This window comes from Eumetopias jubatus, unplaced genomic scaffold (assembly GCF_037043125.1).
Source record: "Eumetopias jubatus isolate StellerSeaLion01/CBP00866 unplaced genomic scaffold, mEumJub1_p1.0 scaffold_17, whole genome shotgun sequence".
In the NCBI taxonomy this organism is placed as follows: Eukaryota; Metazoa; Chordata; class Mammalia; order Carnivora; family Otariidae; genus Eumetopias; species Eumetopias jubatus.
In genome coordinates this window covers 65,215,187-65,231,565 of record NW_028274823.1, presented here as the reverse complement: position 1 = coordinate 65,231,565, position 16,379 = coordinate 65,215,187, and the positions used below count along the sequence as shown (strand labels likewise).

At 36.6% G+C, this 16,379-nt stretch overlaps 1 protein-coding gene across 1 annotated transcript in view; it reads right to left on the bottom strand.

The window, feature by feature from the left end:
* Positions 1 to 16,379, bottom strand: part of RTKN2 (rhotekin 2) — a 79,897-nt gene that overhangs the window by 13,929 nt on the left and 49,589 nt on the right. Inside the window, exons 7-9 of the mRNA XM_028124015.2 lie at positions 15,358 to 15,452; positions 4,958 to 5,064; positions 3,899 to 4,030 (exon numbers count right to left, since the gene is read on the bottom strand). Coding sequence (XP_027979816.1) covers positions 3,899 to 4,030; positions 4,958 to 5,064; positions 15,358 to 15,452 — 334 coding nt within the window. The remainder of the gene's footprint in view (positions 1 to 3,898; positions 4,031 to 4,957; positions 5,065 to 15,357; positions 15,453 to 16,379) is intronic.

Below are 16,379 nucleotides of genomic sequence, written 5' to 3'. Positions count from 1 at the left end.
AAAAAACCTATAATCCAATAATGATTGTAGTAATGATTACACAACTGTATATTATCTGTCAAAATTATCAAATTGTACACTTACAATTGGTGAATTTTATTTTATGTAAGCTATACCATCATAAGACAAATTAAAAATGAAATACAAAGAGCTTCAACTCCCCCCAAGAAGAACACCTAGAGAGAAAGCAAACTGGACAGCAACAGTAACTGCTGAATCTAGGTGGCATGAGTGTCACTCCAGTATTGCTTCAACTTCTTCACAAATCTGAATCATTGTCTAAGTTGAGAAAAAATAAGTAAAAATGACTTTAATAGAAGATATAACTACATGGCAGCCAGGCTTACAGAAGTAACAAACAGATTTCTTGACCCAGATAGTCATATTTAAATAAGGTAACCAGGGTATTTACTGCTAAAGAGCAGTTTTCAGGTGAATGGAAGGGCTCAAGGGAAACCTGAGGTAGGAGTAGGAACTGCCAACAGGAGAGCTGCTGTAGAGAGAGGGCAGGAATCAGCCCTGGAGAAAATGAAGACAGCAACATCACAAAGCTAGAGAATGTTGCACCTTGGTATCAGTTCAATCTTTGAGATCAGCAACTAAATTCTATTAATCTTCTCAACCTAACCCTTACCTCATGGTTTAATCTTAAAATCCTCTTTTGTACTTGAGACAAAAGTCATGCACAATGACAATTTATGTCATCAGTCCTCAGGGTCAAATATAGCCCATGGTTGTCCCCAAGTCTAAGGTCAAGTCTATACAAATTACTAGATTAATCATTTTCCTGTGAATTTGTAATGGTCAATTGTGAAACCACCACTGGGATTTCTAAGTATGGTGACTTCAGGCATCTTAATAATGGAGCTGATTGACTACAGAATCACATCAGTCACCAGGCCTTCAGCTTTTATAACCACAAGGAAAAATGAATCAATTGAAAAAGGGTCAATTCAGCTGGGCCATGTAAACACTGTTAACTGCTTTTCTGGAATTACACCCTTGTCATCAGACAAGAAAATACACATACCCTGGTTACAGTAACAGAGGGGTTCCACTATAACTGCCCTCTTACATTTAAATGCTAAAGATTCAACACATGTCTACGCCATTGCCTAGAGGTAGAAACTGTGGCTTCAGGCTCACAACCTCATTTCAGAGATATTTCTTACTTTCAAAACGTATTCAGAGTGGGTATGGGGCTAGGAAAAAGTCTAATTTTGTCTTCCAAATCTAGTCTAGCAGTATGTCTGTAAGGAAATAGAAAAACAGTGAGCCATATAATTTTACTTACTAGCTAGACAAGTTCTATCTGATCTGTGAGTCAGTTTCTTCACTTATAAAACAGAAATAACATACCTATAAAACAGGGCTGACTTACCTGCTCTGTCTGCCATAAAGGACTGATATGGTAAAATGAATACCTTGAAAATTATTTTCAAATAAAACAAATGAATTTTAAAATACCCTTTGTCTAGATTACATTTTAATTTGTTTTAGGACTATCCATATTCTATTGTACAACATGTAAGAGAAAAATTGGTAGAATTCCATTTTTACTACCTAGGTACCTAGTGAAAAACAGTTTAGACAAAATCATCTACGCAGAACTCTTGTCAAAAACATCTACCTGAATCCTAGTGAAACAGTCAAAAACAGATGTGGGGACTGGCATGGACTTTTCCAAAATGTCAATATAATAAAAGACAAAAAAAGAAAAAGAGGCAGTGAGTGATGGGTCCAATTTAGAAAAAAAAGGAAACAATCAAACGACATGGTGACCAGCTGCAATTTGTGATCCCTGATGGGGGTCTTGGATCAAACAATAAACAAACAATAGCAAGAACACTGTAGGGACAATTGGGATAATTTGCTCTATATATTAGGTATTATTATTGTATCAACAATAAATTTCTTGAGTGTGGTAATAATATTATGGTTATGAAGGAAATGTCCTTGTTTTTGGGGAAGAAACGTTATGCTGTTTGCTACTTATTTTCAAATGGTTCTGAAAAAAATCTCAAACTACGTAAAGAGAAAGCAAATATGGGAAAATATTAATGACAGCTGTTCATTATTCTATTCTTTCAACTCTTCTGCACATCTGAAATTTTCAAAAGGCTAAGGTGGAGAAAAGTGGACACTGCATAAACAAAACAAAACACCGTGCAAGTAATGAAAAAATTATATCAATTTTCCAATAATAAAAATATACTTTCATAAACCTAATTATCTAAACCAAAATAAATTCACCATGTTGTAACATCGAGGTTTATTATTTAAGAGCAGCAGTAATCTTCCTGATACACAAAACGGATAAATTAAGTGGACTTAATTTAAAAGGTCTCACTGAAGAATTTCCTTTAAGAAAAAGCAGTATAATTTCCAAAAGCAGGATAGAAACAGACCAAATGTTGTTATTGGAAAAGATCAGAGAAATTAACTCAAGTCCTTATAGATTAGCAACCTAGTATCCATATGTTTCTCAGGACATACAACTTTTTTTTTCAAAAGATAATTTAAAGTCAAGTAGAACATGCACAGTTAACAGATGTGATGGCTCATGCTTTACCATTGCCTTCAATTCAATCACTCCACAAGCAAGCAAAGTAAAACAACTAGAAACAATTAAGTACAGTCTATGGAGAGAAAACATGATATTCTGCTCTAGAAATGACTTTAAGTACTCCAGAGTAGGAATGCCAAAAAGGGGGCTGGGGAATACTAGGCTTGGATAACAGATGAAGATAAATTCAAGATGACGGTGTAAGTGTGTGTGCGTGCACATGCATGTGTGTGTGTATGTGTGTGCGCATGCATGTACGTGTGCTTGTGTGCGCGCATGCATGTGTGTGTGCTTGTGTGCGCATGCATGTATGTGTGTGTGTGAGCATGCATGTGTGTGCTTGTGTGCGCACGCATGTGTGTATGTGTGCGCATGCATGTGTGTGCTTGTGTGCGCACGCATGTGTGTATGTGTGCGCATGCATGTGTGTGCTTGTGTGCGCGTGCATTATGTGTGTGCGCGCGCATGCATGTGCGTGTGCATGCATGTGTGTGTGCTTGTGCGCGCATGCACGTGTGCGTGCGCACGTGCATGTGTGCACACATGCAGGTATGTGTGTGCACGTGCATGCATGTGTGCGCATGCGTACGTGTGTGTGCATGTGTGTGCGCACGTGTGTGCATGGCAGGGGGTGGGGTGGGGAGGGATCAGGCTTTCCTATTCTGACACAAGGCTGGACAACTGCCCATCAATCACATAAGAAATCAGGAAGTATTCTCAGGAATGTCTTTTTATGGGTTCATTTGAATATTAACTACAAAAAGCATCACTGTAATATGAACTAACAATTTATGTTTATATAATCTCTTAAATAAATTCATGAAAAATGTAAATATCATGTTAATGTGGAGTTACATTCTCTGCTTTAAAACCTATTTACTGGTATAGATTTCCAATACTATGTTTTTTTAGGAAATATACAGTATTTCCTTTACCAGATAAGCTCTGTAATGGAGGAAAAATAAGATTAATTTATCTTTATGAACTAATTTTTAACTTTTTATTTTTTGTTTTTATCTTTTTTAAGATTTTACTTATTTAGTTAGAAGAGAGAGACAGAAATAGCGAGAGAGCATGAAGAGGGAGGAGAGAGAGAAGCACACTCGCCGCTAAGCAGGGAGCCTGACTCAGGGCTCGATTCCAGGACCCTGGGATCATGACTTGAGCTGAAGGTAGAAGCTTAAGCAACTGAGCCACCCAGGCACCGCTGAACTAACCTATTTTTAGCAGTCCTTCCCTTTTGTCCATAAATGGTAACAATGTGAATTGTACAGAAAAGAACAAACTTTATAAAATGTTATATCTTTATTTTCAAAATAGCATTTTATTTACCTTGTTAATGGACACTACCAAAGCTGGTTCCACTTTAGCTTCAATTTCTTCTGGAGTGTAAAAACAATAAAGTTTACCCCCTCTTAAAACACAATACAACCTTCTCCAACTAATCAGGCTTTCTTCCATTTGCTGAAAAAAAATTCAAGAAACCATCGACCTTAATCATTATTTATCATCATTAAATTCAACAAAATACTTAATTATCAAAGTTACATTAGTTAAAAAAATTTTTAAATGTGATAGAGTTACCCATTAATTTAGTGTGCAATAAGTCAACAGTCCAAAATCAGAGTAAGTTAGTATCACAGAAGAAAGGTTTGGAATTCTCAAAAGCATTAAGCAAAATGGAGGTAAAGATTACCACATAACTTTTACACACATAAAATCATAAATCAATGCAGTTTTAGAAAAGCTAGTCTATTCAAACTTAGTGCTTTAAATTCCACAGCAAGCCATCTAATGACTCAAAAAAATTATAAAAATAACTCAATACTCAAAATATAATTTTCCCTTACTGTTCTCAGAACACTGGAAAATGTTGACTACCCCATAGGAATGCAAATTTTCTCTCCTCTTAATGGAATCTTTTAAAGAAAAGTTATTGATTCATTGAAGCCCATAATTAATTATTTACTGAATATAAATAACTTTGGTTATAAATAAATCAGGAGTAGGTGGCACAGAGGCAGCCTTGGAAGCCCAGAGGACTAAACTGTGCCAAAAGCTGTCTGCCAGAAAGACCCTTCTATGAAAGGTGTGGAGCAGTCATCATCCGCTTCCACAAGGAGTCCTCTGCTGCTGACTATCCGGTTCCTGCTCTTATGAAACAGAGGAACCTGGAGAGGTAGCTCCTTAGCCATCTAAACTGCATCAGACCCCACTCTTCCCCCCTTCTCACCCCCAACCCTGTCACCCATCATTCTATGTCTAACATGGAGAAAACTGTCATTTAAAAGAAGACTTTAAAAAATACTTATTATTAGAAGGTGAAACAACTGCCAGTATATTAAGATCTAGATTGTAGCTATAATTGTAGGATATTTAAAGTCCTCCAACCTGCTGATTAAGAAATCCTGCAAATGCATCCTCAGCCATACAAGCTGGCTGGGCGACTAGGCGGCAGCACATGTTGCCATATAAGGGAAGCCAAAATGAAGACTCCTCTATTTAAACAAGATAGAAAAAAAAATCAAATTACAAACATGTTTATTTAAGGTCATTATACATTTTTATGTTTTTTCTTTTTGCAACTTTTTTTTGCTTTATATAAGAACATATGTAAAGGTTCATCCTACTCATATACAAGTGCCATAGTTAATGACAAAATCAAATATGAGAAAATAGATAGGATAAGATGATATTAAACTGATAGTTTATAAAACACTTTCACCTAGAATAGACATAGAACTTTTAGTTTCTTGATCTCTCATTTGAGCTTAAAGTATTTAATCAAAGGAAGTAGTTCAGGGCATATAAAGAAACTCACCTAATATAAAAAACTTCTAATAAAATGATTTTCATACGTCAAATTCTACTTTTTGCTCTGATTTTCATTATAATAGCTAGCAAAGTGATCCTCTAAATAAAACACTTCAGAGCACAATTTCATGATAATACTTTAATAAGCCTTTTGGCTCTTCTTCTTTCCCTTCCCTTACTGAACATTAGGAGAAGCCCTCCAACATGGGCATCTGTGCCAGGGGTTGTGGGGGGAGCTGTGGTGCGCCAGAGCAAGGTGCTACAGCCAGGCAGGATGGGGAGGGTGAATAGGAGAGCTGCCAGGCACAAGGTGTCAGAGCCTGAATGGGCTGGGGAAGATGGATGACGTGGGGGAATCTTTCCTCAGGGAGTGGTCTGGTGTAGGGGATCAAGGCCCAAGCAGAGTGAGGAGTGTCTACATGGTGTGGCTGCCCAATGCGAGGTATCAGAAGCCAAAGAGTAAGGAGAGTGCACACATTTGGCATGTGACTCAGCCATGGGAGTCAGAGTCCAAGAGCTGTGAGGACACAATCCATACATTCAGTGACCCAGAACAGTGTGTCAGAGCCCGGTGACATCTGAGAACAGGCACTGGGCATGGGGTGCCAGAGCACAGGCGGGCTGAGGGGGGTGTCCACATGGCATAAGGGAAAGGGCAGCCAGGCATGAGAACTGAAAGCCTGAGGACGTAGGCCTATGTGGGCTGTGTAAGCCTCAGCAAGGTAAGGAGTGGCCACACGGGGCAAGGGACAGCCTAGAATGAGTCAGAGCTCCAGCAAGGAGAAAAGAGCATCCATCTGGGGGAGATAGAAAAATGGCTGCCTTCAGGAAGACTGATCAAAGAAAATGCATTTTTAAAGGTAATAAAAGACAGTTTTCTCTCTGTCAGAGAAAGGAGTTACAAATGTGTAGAATGAACTTGCACTGTTGGGATTAGAACTGGATACACTGGTGTGGACTCATGGTTTCCAACATATAGAGATTAAGAAATATAAGACCACATATGTGCATATGTGTTGCTGTGCCCGCTGAGAGGGCCTGGGGAAAGCAGCACCCTAATGGTGGTACTCTTATGGCAGGGAGTGTACCTAGATCCCAGACCGTGTCTTCTAAGTATTATTTCCATTAAAAAGAACTGGCATTCCTTGGAGAAATGACTGGTTCCTAGGCTGGGGCACAGAAAGTACCTGATGAGATTGAAATATCTTGTTATGCCATAAAGCAAGGAAACTACTCAATGAATGATGAGAACGCTGTCAAAAAGACAACAGAACCCATCTTGAATGTGCTCCCCTTGGCCAAACTGGAGACAACCTGAACCTTAAAGTAAGCAATATTAACCAATTTTGATGCACTGAATAAAATAGGAAAACATGAGTCCATATTGATATAAATAAATCAATGAGTAAACTGAAAGACTAATAAGAAATACACCGACATAGTTTCAAAACACTCCCCTCCTCCACACAAAATATGTATTAATTGCAAAGGGGAAACAAGAATAACTGTACAGTCGAGAAGGTGGGCAGACACCACACTAATCAAGTGATCAAAGTGAAAATTATTAGTAACGGGATGAATCGAAATTATATGCCATTTGACAGAATGCAATGAGAACTTAGCATCACTTCCGTGATATTTCTGCCAGAGATGCATATCCTAAATCTTATCCCAAGAAAACATCAGACAAACCCAAATTTAGGGACCTTCTACAAAATAAGAGACTATGATTTTTAAAAATGTCAAGGTTATAAATGACAAAAAAAAAGAAGAACTGGTCCAGTTTGAAAGAAACTGAAAAAAGAATGATAATTAAAAGCAATGCAGGATTCTGCACTGGCTCCTTTTGTCATGAAAGACATTATTGGGACAATAAGCAACACTTTAATAGAGTATGATGATTAAAGGTGGTAATGTATTAATATTCATTTCCTGACTTGGAGAGTGGTAGTGATGTAGCCCATGTCCTACAGTAGGAAATACATACTAACATATTTGGGGCTAATGGAGAATCATGTAAACAACTTGCTCTCATGTATTTTGGGGGGGGAAGATCTTGACATTTAACTTGTAATTTTTCTGTAAGTGTGCAATTGTTTAAAAAGTTCTTTCAAAAAACATTAAGATATTCCTTTAATGTAGTGTGTAGGTGGGCATAGAGCTTTCACATTTGCATAATTCTCTGTATTAGGGTCTAAATAAAAACCCAATATATGGCCCTTTGCCCACACTCGACCACACGAAAATGATTTTCAAAGTTTCTACTGCATCCCTGTTGGTAATGACTATAAAATGGCTAGTTATTGGCTCTGACTATTATTGACGCAAAAGTCTTAATAATTCTGGAAAATAAAACATTTTTAGGTAAAAATACAATTATATTATATATAGATGCCATGCCAAGGTTTGGTACATCAGTAATATGAAAAAGACCAGCCGAAATGAAGTATACAAAGTAAAACAAAGTTTTTAACAACCAGCTTGCTCATCATTCTACTATAGAATAGAACACAACAAATTGCCTGGGACTATTAAAATCTTTTTTATTAATACCTTGGTAAAGCTGCTATCTTTCAGAAATAAAGGGTTTGAACTAGGAGAAATAAATGCATAAATACAAAAAAGGCAATGATTCTAAAACACAGACATAAATAAATAAATAAATATGAGAATCTCTTTTCCTAAAATAGGCAGGAAATGAAATAAAAATTGCATAAAAGCAGGCATCTAAGTAATACATCTGAAATCAACTTTGTGAGTTATGAATTTAAAGTTTGAAAGCAAATTTCTTTATATAGCAATCCCAGATTTATGAATGGCTTACGTTCTAAATATCTGTAAGCTAGTTGTATTTAAGTTAGGATGCACTTTCTAAAAAAATAGAATCATAAATGATGATTAGTGTTTCAGACGAGTTCATAAAGTTTCTCCAATCAATAATGTATCTGGAACCTAAATACCACATGTAACCATGTGCTTCTCTGTTAAAATAAGTTTAGATTTCATAGCACGCAGAGAAAAATAATTTCTTCCTGATTGCAGTCCTTAAAAAGGGATATTGGATGTAGAATTCCTTTTTCTACAGACTCCTTGCCACATACTCTGCAATCACCTGTCCCTTCTAACCTAGGTTTCTTTATAGCTCAGGACCCCTGTGGAATGAAGTGTAGAGTCACAGCTGCTTCTCTTGACTTCTGACAAGAAATACGGCATCTAGGCTAGTTACTTCACCTATCTGAGTATCAAGTCTTCATTTTTAAAAATACTACCTTCTTAGGTAGGAGGGTTGTGAAAATCACAAAGTGTAAATGGCATCTATCATTGTGTCTGGCACACAGTAGCTGCTTCTCATAATTTCATATCCAGGGCAGTCTCACTCTCAAAACCACACCCTTTCCATTTTCAGAGCTGTCTCTGTCCTTGTGCAACATAACTAATCGAAATATTTAATTCTTTTCTAACCAAGGGCAGCATTAGGACAAGATGAAACAGGAAGTGAAAAAGCAATTTGACTTTTCACTACTTAAAGATTTTATCTAATTCATTTGTAGTTTCAAATGGGGAACAAAATGGTGTTTAAAAATGACAGCAACAACAAAAACAAAACACAGGCAAGGGAAAGAATCCAGATAACATCTCAGTTCCGTGTGAGTCAATCTTCACAATGTGGTTTCATTGTTTTATAAAAAGCATAAAAATTTCTTGATGACAAAGATATCATTTTAGCTTTTCCTTTCAATTATCAAGAATAATAAAACTGAGTTATAAATTTTTAAAATTCTAGTATTTCCTCTTAATTTTATAGACATATTTAGGAAAACCCACTATATTAACGTAGATTTATATTAATGAATAAATTTGAGGATGGCTTTTTGCTGTATAAAATTGTTTCCTTTAGATTACAATATTTCTTATTTTTCAAAATATGATTTCCAAGATTTTAATTTACCCACACTCCTAGGAATATACATACGTATTATATAAAGAGTTAGGCACATATGTTACTATTTCTTAAATTTTTTTCTGTGGAGCCTACAAGTTCCAAAGTCAACAGTTTTTGGGTGTTATTATTTTAGGCATAGGTCTTCTCACAGTCTTTAATATGTTAGTCTGGATTGTGTTTCTCTAAAACAGAGCCATACCACACAGTTCCCATGCTGATCTGCCCATGAGCATTTTATTAAATAAGAATCTAGTACTATCTTACAGAATACTGAAGACAACTGAGGAATCACTGCTAAATTAATGCTTCCTTTATGAATTGTATTCCTTTCCACAACTTTTCAGATGATTTGGTTGAAAGAATGGACCCTTTCATCATCAATTCCATTATTCACACACTGATAGTATTTTGATTCTTTAGGTGCTTTAGCAGTCATCATCCCCAACCAGAAAGCATAGCAGAAAGAGCGCAGCCTGTCCTGGATTATTTAAAGTCTGGCTCACCCACTTCCTAGCTACATGATCCAGCATGTTATTTTCTCTAGGCTGCAATTCACCCATCTGTAAAATGTAAATGACAATAAAATGAGGAACTTGTGAAGGTCACAGAGCTAGCCAATGGTAGAACTAGAACAGGAGTCCAAGGCTGATGGCTCCACAGTCCAGGCTATTAATCACTTCATTGTAACATTTCTTTATAGATATGTCTCACAGATACTAGCAATGAAAACTGCTACAAAGTATTTATTTATTTACATTTTATTGTGGTAAGAACACCTAACAGGAGATCTATCCTCTTACCAGATTTTTAAGTGCACAATACAGTACTGTTAACAATAGGCAGTGCATTGTGCAGATCTCTAGAACTTACCCACCTTGCATACCTGAAATTTTATACCCGTTATTTAGCAACTCCTTCTTTCCCCTGGCAACTGCCATTCTATGCCTGCGTCTCTGAATCTGACTATTTTAGTTACCTCATATAAGTGGAATCAGGCAGTATTTGTCCTTCTGTGACTGTCTATTTCAGTTAGCATGATGTCCTCAAGGTGCATTCATGTTGCCACATACGGCAGAATTTTTTTCCTTTTTAAGGCTGAATAGTATTTCACAGAACAGTGTCTGACACATAATAGACACTCAACATATGATGGTAATTTTTATAATTCTAGAGAACTGACACAAATGAAATGACAATAAACTCCATCTGCCAGATTTTCTGATGAAACTGATAATGCTAATTCTATAATGGACTTCAAGTTTTGGGTGATGGAAGTCTAGATTGTTCAGACCAAACTTCCCACTGAAAACTACTGAAAATGCTGAATCAAATATAGTTAAATTTTTTTCCCAGAGCAACAAAGAGGTAACAACACTATAAGAAATTACCAGTACAAATCTGATAGATGAGAACCAGTGAGTTAAGTGAGCACAGAAGCTGTGTTTGTCCTGAGAGCATTTGCCAATCCCAGCAAGTCTGAATTTATGATTTAATGATCTTGCAAGATGAGGAAGCAGAAATCAAAGTCTAGGGCCTGAACAATGTAACCAGTTTAATGGGAGATCCTCCTCATGCTAGGCTGATATCCTGAAGGAATCACCAACAGGGTAGTGGTGAACTAGAAATAATCCAAGCCCAGGAGTCTCAATGCCTAGAGGCAGGGGATAGAAGGGGCCCAGAGAAACTCAGACACGATCTTTGGGTAAAGCGGGCCTAGACTGATAGTCCCCCTAGGTGCCTGCCAGAAGCAAACAGAAACATTACGCATCAATTTATTCCTGTATGTAAACTTTTGATTATGATAACAAGTATATGAAGACATTCAAGGAATTGAAACATCATGAGAACCACTAGAAAAAGACAACAGAAATAGATCCAGAAAGACATTATTATATATCTGTATTATTAGTCATAGACTATAAAAGAGCCTTTTTACTAAAAACCTAAAAGATAACATTGACAATGCATGCAGGAAATACAAAGTTCCAGAGCAAATCTGAAAAAGTCAAATAGAACTTCCAGAGCCAAGAAATACAAGAACAGAAATGAAGAACTCTTGGGCAGCTGGGTGATAGACATTTGGGAGGGTATGTGCTATGCTGAGCGCTGTGAACTCTGTAAGACTGTTGAATCACAGATCTGTACCCCTGAAACAAATAATACATTATATGTTAAAAACAAAAAAGAAGAAGAAGAAGAAGAAGATAGCAGGAGGGGAAGAATGAAGGGGGGGAAATCGGATCAGAGGGGGAGATGAACCATGAGAGACTATGGACTCTGAAAAACAAACTGAGGGTTCTAGAGGGGAGGGGGGTGGGGGGATGGGTTAGCCTGGTGATGGGTATTAAAGAGGGCACATTCTGCATAGAACACTGGGTGTTATGCACAAACAATGAATCATGGAACACTACATCAAAAACTAATGATGTAATGTATGGTGATTAACATAATAAAAAAAAGAAATGAAGAACTCTTGGTATATAGGTTTAACAGCATATCAGATGGAGCTGCAGAGAGAATAAAGGAAATAGAACATAGTTCATAAAGCAATCCAGAAAAGCATTAAAGACAGACAAAAAGATAAAAAATACATCATAAAGGGTAAGAAACATAGAGGATAAAGCCAGAAAGATGGACACGGGTTTAACAGGAATGCTAGAAGAAAAGCAAGAGGATGGAACAGAGGCTCTCTGAGTAGCAAAGTGAGATTTTTGTTCAGAACTAATGAAAGATACCAATCAGTAATTTAAGAAGTTAAAGGAGTTCCAAAAGCAGGATAAATGAAATTATATTCTACACCTATATTATAATGAAACTTCAGAAAACCAAAGACAAAGAGAAAATAAAGTTACCTTCCCAGAAGTGACACACTGACAAATGATTTTCAATAGCTAGTAAAAGAAGCCAGAAGAGAGTGCAATTATATCTTTAATATTCAAAAAGAAAAAATTGAAACTGCCAAAATCCTATATCCTATAAAAGATACCTTTCAAGAATGAAGCAAAATAGAGTCATCTTCAGACAAACACAAGAACAAAGAAGTATGGTACTGGTGGAACACACTAAATGAAATTCTAAGGATTATACTTAAAGCATAAGGGAAGTAATCCCAGATGTGAGATATAAGGTACAAATAGTATACAGAAACTTATAGGTAAATCTAAGTAAATACAAAATGTATAAAACATCTTGTGAACTTTAAAAATCAAATAGAATTATAATATACAACAATAGCACACAGGTCAGAGAAATGGAGTTCTTTTTTTTAATAATTTTTATTGTTATGTTAATCACCATACCTTACATCATTAGTTTTTGATGTAGTGTTCCATGATTCATTGTTTGTGCATAACACCCAGTGCTCCACGCAGAATGTGCCCTCTTTAATACCCATCACCAGGCTAACCCATCTCCCATCCCCCTCCCCTCTAGAACCCTCAGTTTGTTTCTCAGAGTCCATCGTCTCTCATGGTTCATCTCCCCCTCTGACTTACTCCCCTTCCTTCTTACCCTCCTGCTATCTTCTTCTTCTTTTTTTTTTCCCTAACATATATTGCATTATTTGTTTCAGAAGTACAGATCCATGATTCAACAGTCTTGTACAATTCACAGTGCTCACCATAGCACATACCCTCCCCAATGTCTATCACACAGCCACCCAATCCCTCCCACCTGAGAAATGGAGTTTAACTGTTTGAAAGTCCTTGCATTGTCTAAGAAAACAGTAAAACCATCTTTTAATTTTAGACTTTAATAAGTATGATTAATGACATTTCTAAAAGTAATTTCTGAAAGATGAGAAAAAGAATTATAACTTTACTTAGAACAAGGAAAAAGTGAAATGATAAAATTATCAATCCTTAAAAAGGCAAGAAAGAACAGAAAAACACATGGTATGTGTAAGATCAATAGCAAACACAGGATATGAAGGGAGATTTAAGCCCAAATATTTAATATCATATAATATGGCTTCTAAACTATTTGGTATTAAATGTAAAATGACTAAATGCTCCATTAAAAACACAAAGATTGTCAAATTGGATAAAAATTAAAATCCAGTATATAATCCTGTTTGAAGAGGCATATCTACAATATAAAAATAAGTACAGTTTAAGGTAAAAGAGTGGAAGAAAATGCACAATTTAAAAATTGTGCATCAGGGGCTCCTGGGTGGTTCAGTCAGTTACATGTCCAACTCTTGATCTCAGAGTTGAGTTCAAGCCTCACATTGAGCTCCAGTGTGGCATCCCCTTAAAAATACATTGTGTGCATCAAATAGCAAAGGCTCAAATAATATAAAGCAAAAATAGATGTAACTGTGAGAACTAGAAAAATCTACAATCACAGCAGATTTTATCACACCTCTCATAGTAATATAGAGTATATAGACTACAATAATTACTTCTAACAAACAGAATATATAGAAAAGACAGCTGAATAAAAACACTGACAAGCCTATTACAAGAATGATAATGAAAAGACAAGAGAATATACAGAAAGCCAGTATCAAATAGAAAGGAGGAACATCACTATAGATGCTGGGGAAATTCCATAAAACCACCATTAAGAAGTTAATGCTTATGAACCTCAAATTTTAGTTTATTTAATTTATGTTTTATTTTTTGAGAGAGAGAGCATGCACGTGTGCAAGTGGTGGGGGGGAGGGGGAGAGGGAGAGGGAGAGAGAGAATCTTAAGTAGGCTCCACTCTCAACAAGGAGCCCAACACGGGTACAATCTCACAACCCTAAGATGACCTGAGCCAAAATCAAGAGCTGGATGCTTAACCGACTGAGCCACCCAGGTGCCCCCATGAACCTCAAATTTTAGATAAAATAGATGCATATATATAAAAATATAACTTACTAAACCTGACTCAAGAAAGAGTAAACCTAAAGAACCCTGTAACTATTAAAAATAATTGAATAGTGTTATAGTGATATAACCATACAATGAAATACTATAAGCAATACAATACTGAATGAACAAAAACCAAGTTGCCAAGAAGACATAATGTGATTTTATCCATATAAAGTTCAAACCAGAAAAAACTAAATTGTATTATTTAGAGAAGCACACATAGGTGGTAAAACCAAAAATAAATGCAAGGAAGTGAATACCATAAAAACTGGGATACATTTACACCTAGAATAATTAAGAAGTAATGTTGGCAATGTTCTTTCTTGACATGAAGGTAGTTATGCATATATTCATCTCATAATTATTTGTTACACTGTACATTTACATTTTAAGAACGTTTCTGTATTTTTAATGTAATTTTTAGTGCAAAATCTAAAAATATTCTTGTAAAATCATCTATTTCATCAGTATGGAGTCACCCATCTTTACAACAATAAGTATAAGTAAGGTTGTACATAATTTTATATATTCTCCTTCAGAAAATGGACAAGAATAAATAACTCAAATTATATTTCTAAACTACTTTGCCATCACCACTCTGTATTTTTCCTCATAGGTAAAATAATCTGGGAGAATGGAGAATACTCTTGTTAAATTTTACAAATCTTTCTAATCACTTAGCTCCCTTCTTCAACTTGTTATATTATTTTTTTAGATAAACTACAACTACCAGTATCACCCAGAGAGAAAAGGGTTCAGATTAATTCAGCCCTACCTTCTCCTATATTCTCTGTTTCTACCAACAGGAGGGTTGGCTTCCTCAATTTCAACTTCAAAAATAAGACAGGTCTTTGACTGCCAACTAGAGGGGTGGTAAAGTAATCAATTTCAAGTCAAAGACAAAGATTCAGAATACACAAAATCTTTCTATCCTCACTAAGCTAGCCTCACAAACAAATCTCTGGCAAATGGCATGGAAAAAGAAAAACAATTTTTTTTTCTCTTTAAGGGAAAAGGAATAGACATATTAGAAAAAACCCACAGATAAACGCATGCCTACATTATTTAAGCCAACATCCGCTTCAGAGGAGCATATTAAAATTAGAAATTATTACTGACACCACGTTATCTATTAACATAACATATGTAATAAGTAAAATATAGATTATACTCACCATTTCCATTAATAGACAGATTATGTGTCTTGAAACTATCCTCAGCACTTTCCAAGGTCAGAGTAGTATGAGCCAGCAAATTATACTTTGCACCACTAGTAATAGGGAGAAATAAGACATACTTTGAGTATTTTAGTATATTTTCTACTACATAAAATATTTAGATGTTCAATAACAGAAAATAAACAACCTGATTGAAAAACAGGCTGAGGTCTTTAATAGATATTTCTCCAAAGAAGATATACAAATGGCCAATAAAAACATGAAAATGCTTAAGATCACGAATCATTAGAAAATGCAAATCAAATCCACAATGAGCAGGGCGCCTGGGTGGCTCAGTCAATTGAACATCTGACTCTCATTTTCAGCTCAGGTCATTATCTCAGGGTTGTTGGATTGAGCCCCGCATCCACCTCTGTGTTCAGCACAAAGTCTGCTTGAGATTCTCTGGCTCTCGCTCTGCCCTGCCCCACATTTACGTACAAGCGCGTGTGCTCTTTCTCTCTCAAATAAATAAATATTTTAATATTTAAATAAAAAAATACAAGGAGGGGGCGGAGCAAGATGGCGGAGGAGTAGGAGACCTAGATTTAGTCTGGTCTCAGGAATTCAGCTGAATAGGGATCAAACCATTCTGAACACCTATGAACTCAACAGGAGATCGAAGAGGAGAGTAGCAACAACTCTCTTAACAGAGAAGCGACCACTTTCTGGAAGGTGGGATGTGCGGAGAAGTGAATCCAAGGCGATATTCGGGAGGATAGACGGTGGGGGAGGGGGGCTCAGCCAGCCGCTTCTGGCAAGTGATAGAGCCACGGAGCACAAAATCAGAACTTTTAGAAGTCGGCTCCGCTGAAGGACGTTGCTGCAGTGCCTAAGCGGGGGGTGGAATCCTCCCGGGACAGTGTGGTCTCAGGACCCTTGGGGCCACAGAAAGACCGGGGGGTGCCTGAGTGCGGCAGAGCTCCCATGTATCGGACGGAGCGGGGAAGCCAGCTGCAGAGACGAAGCTGAGGCGTGGG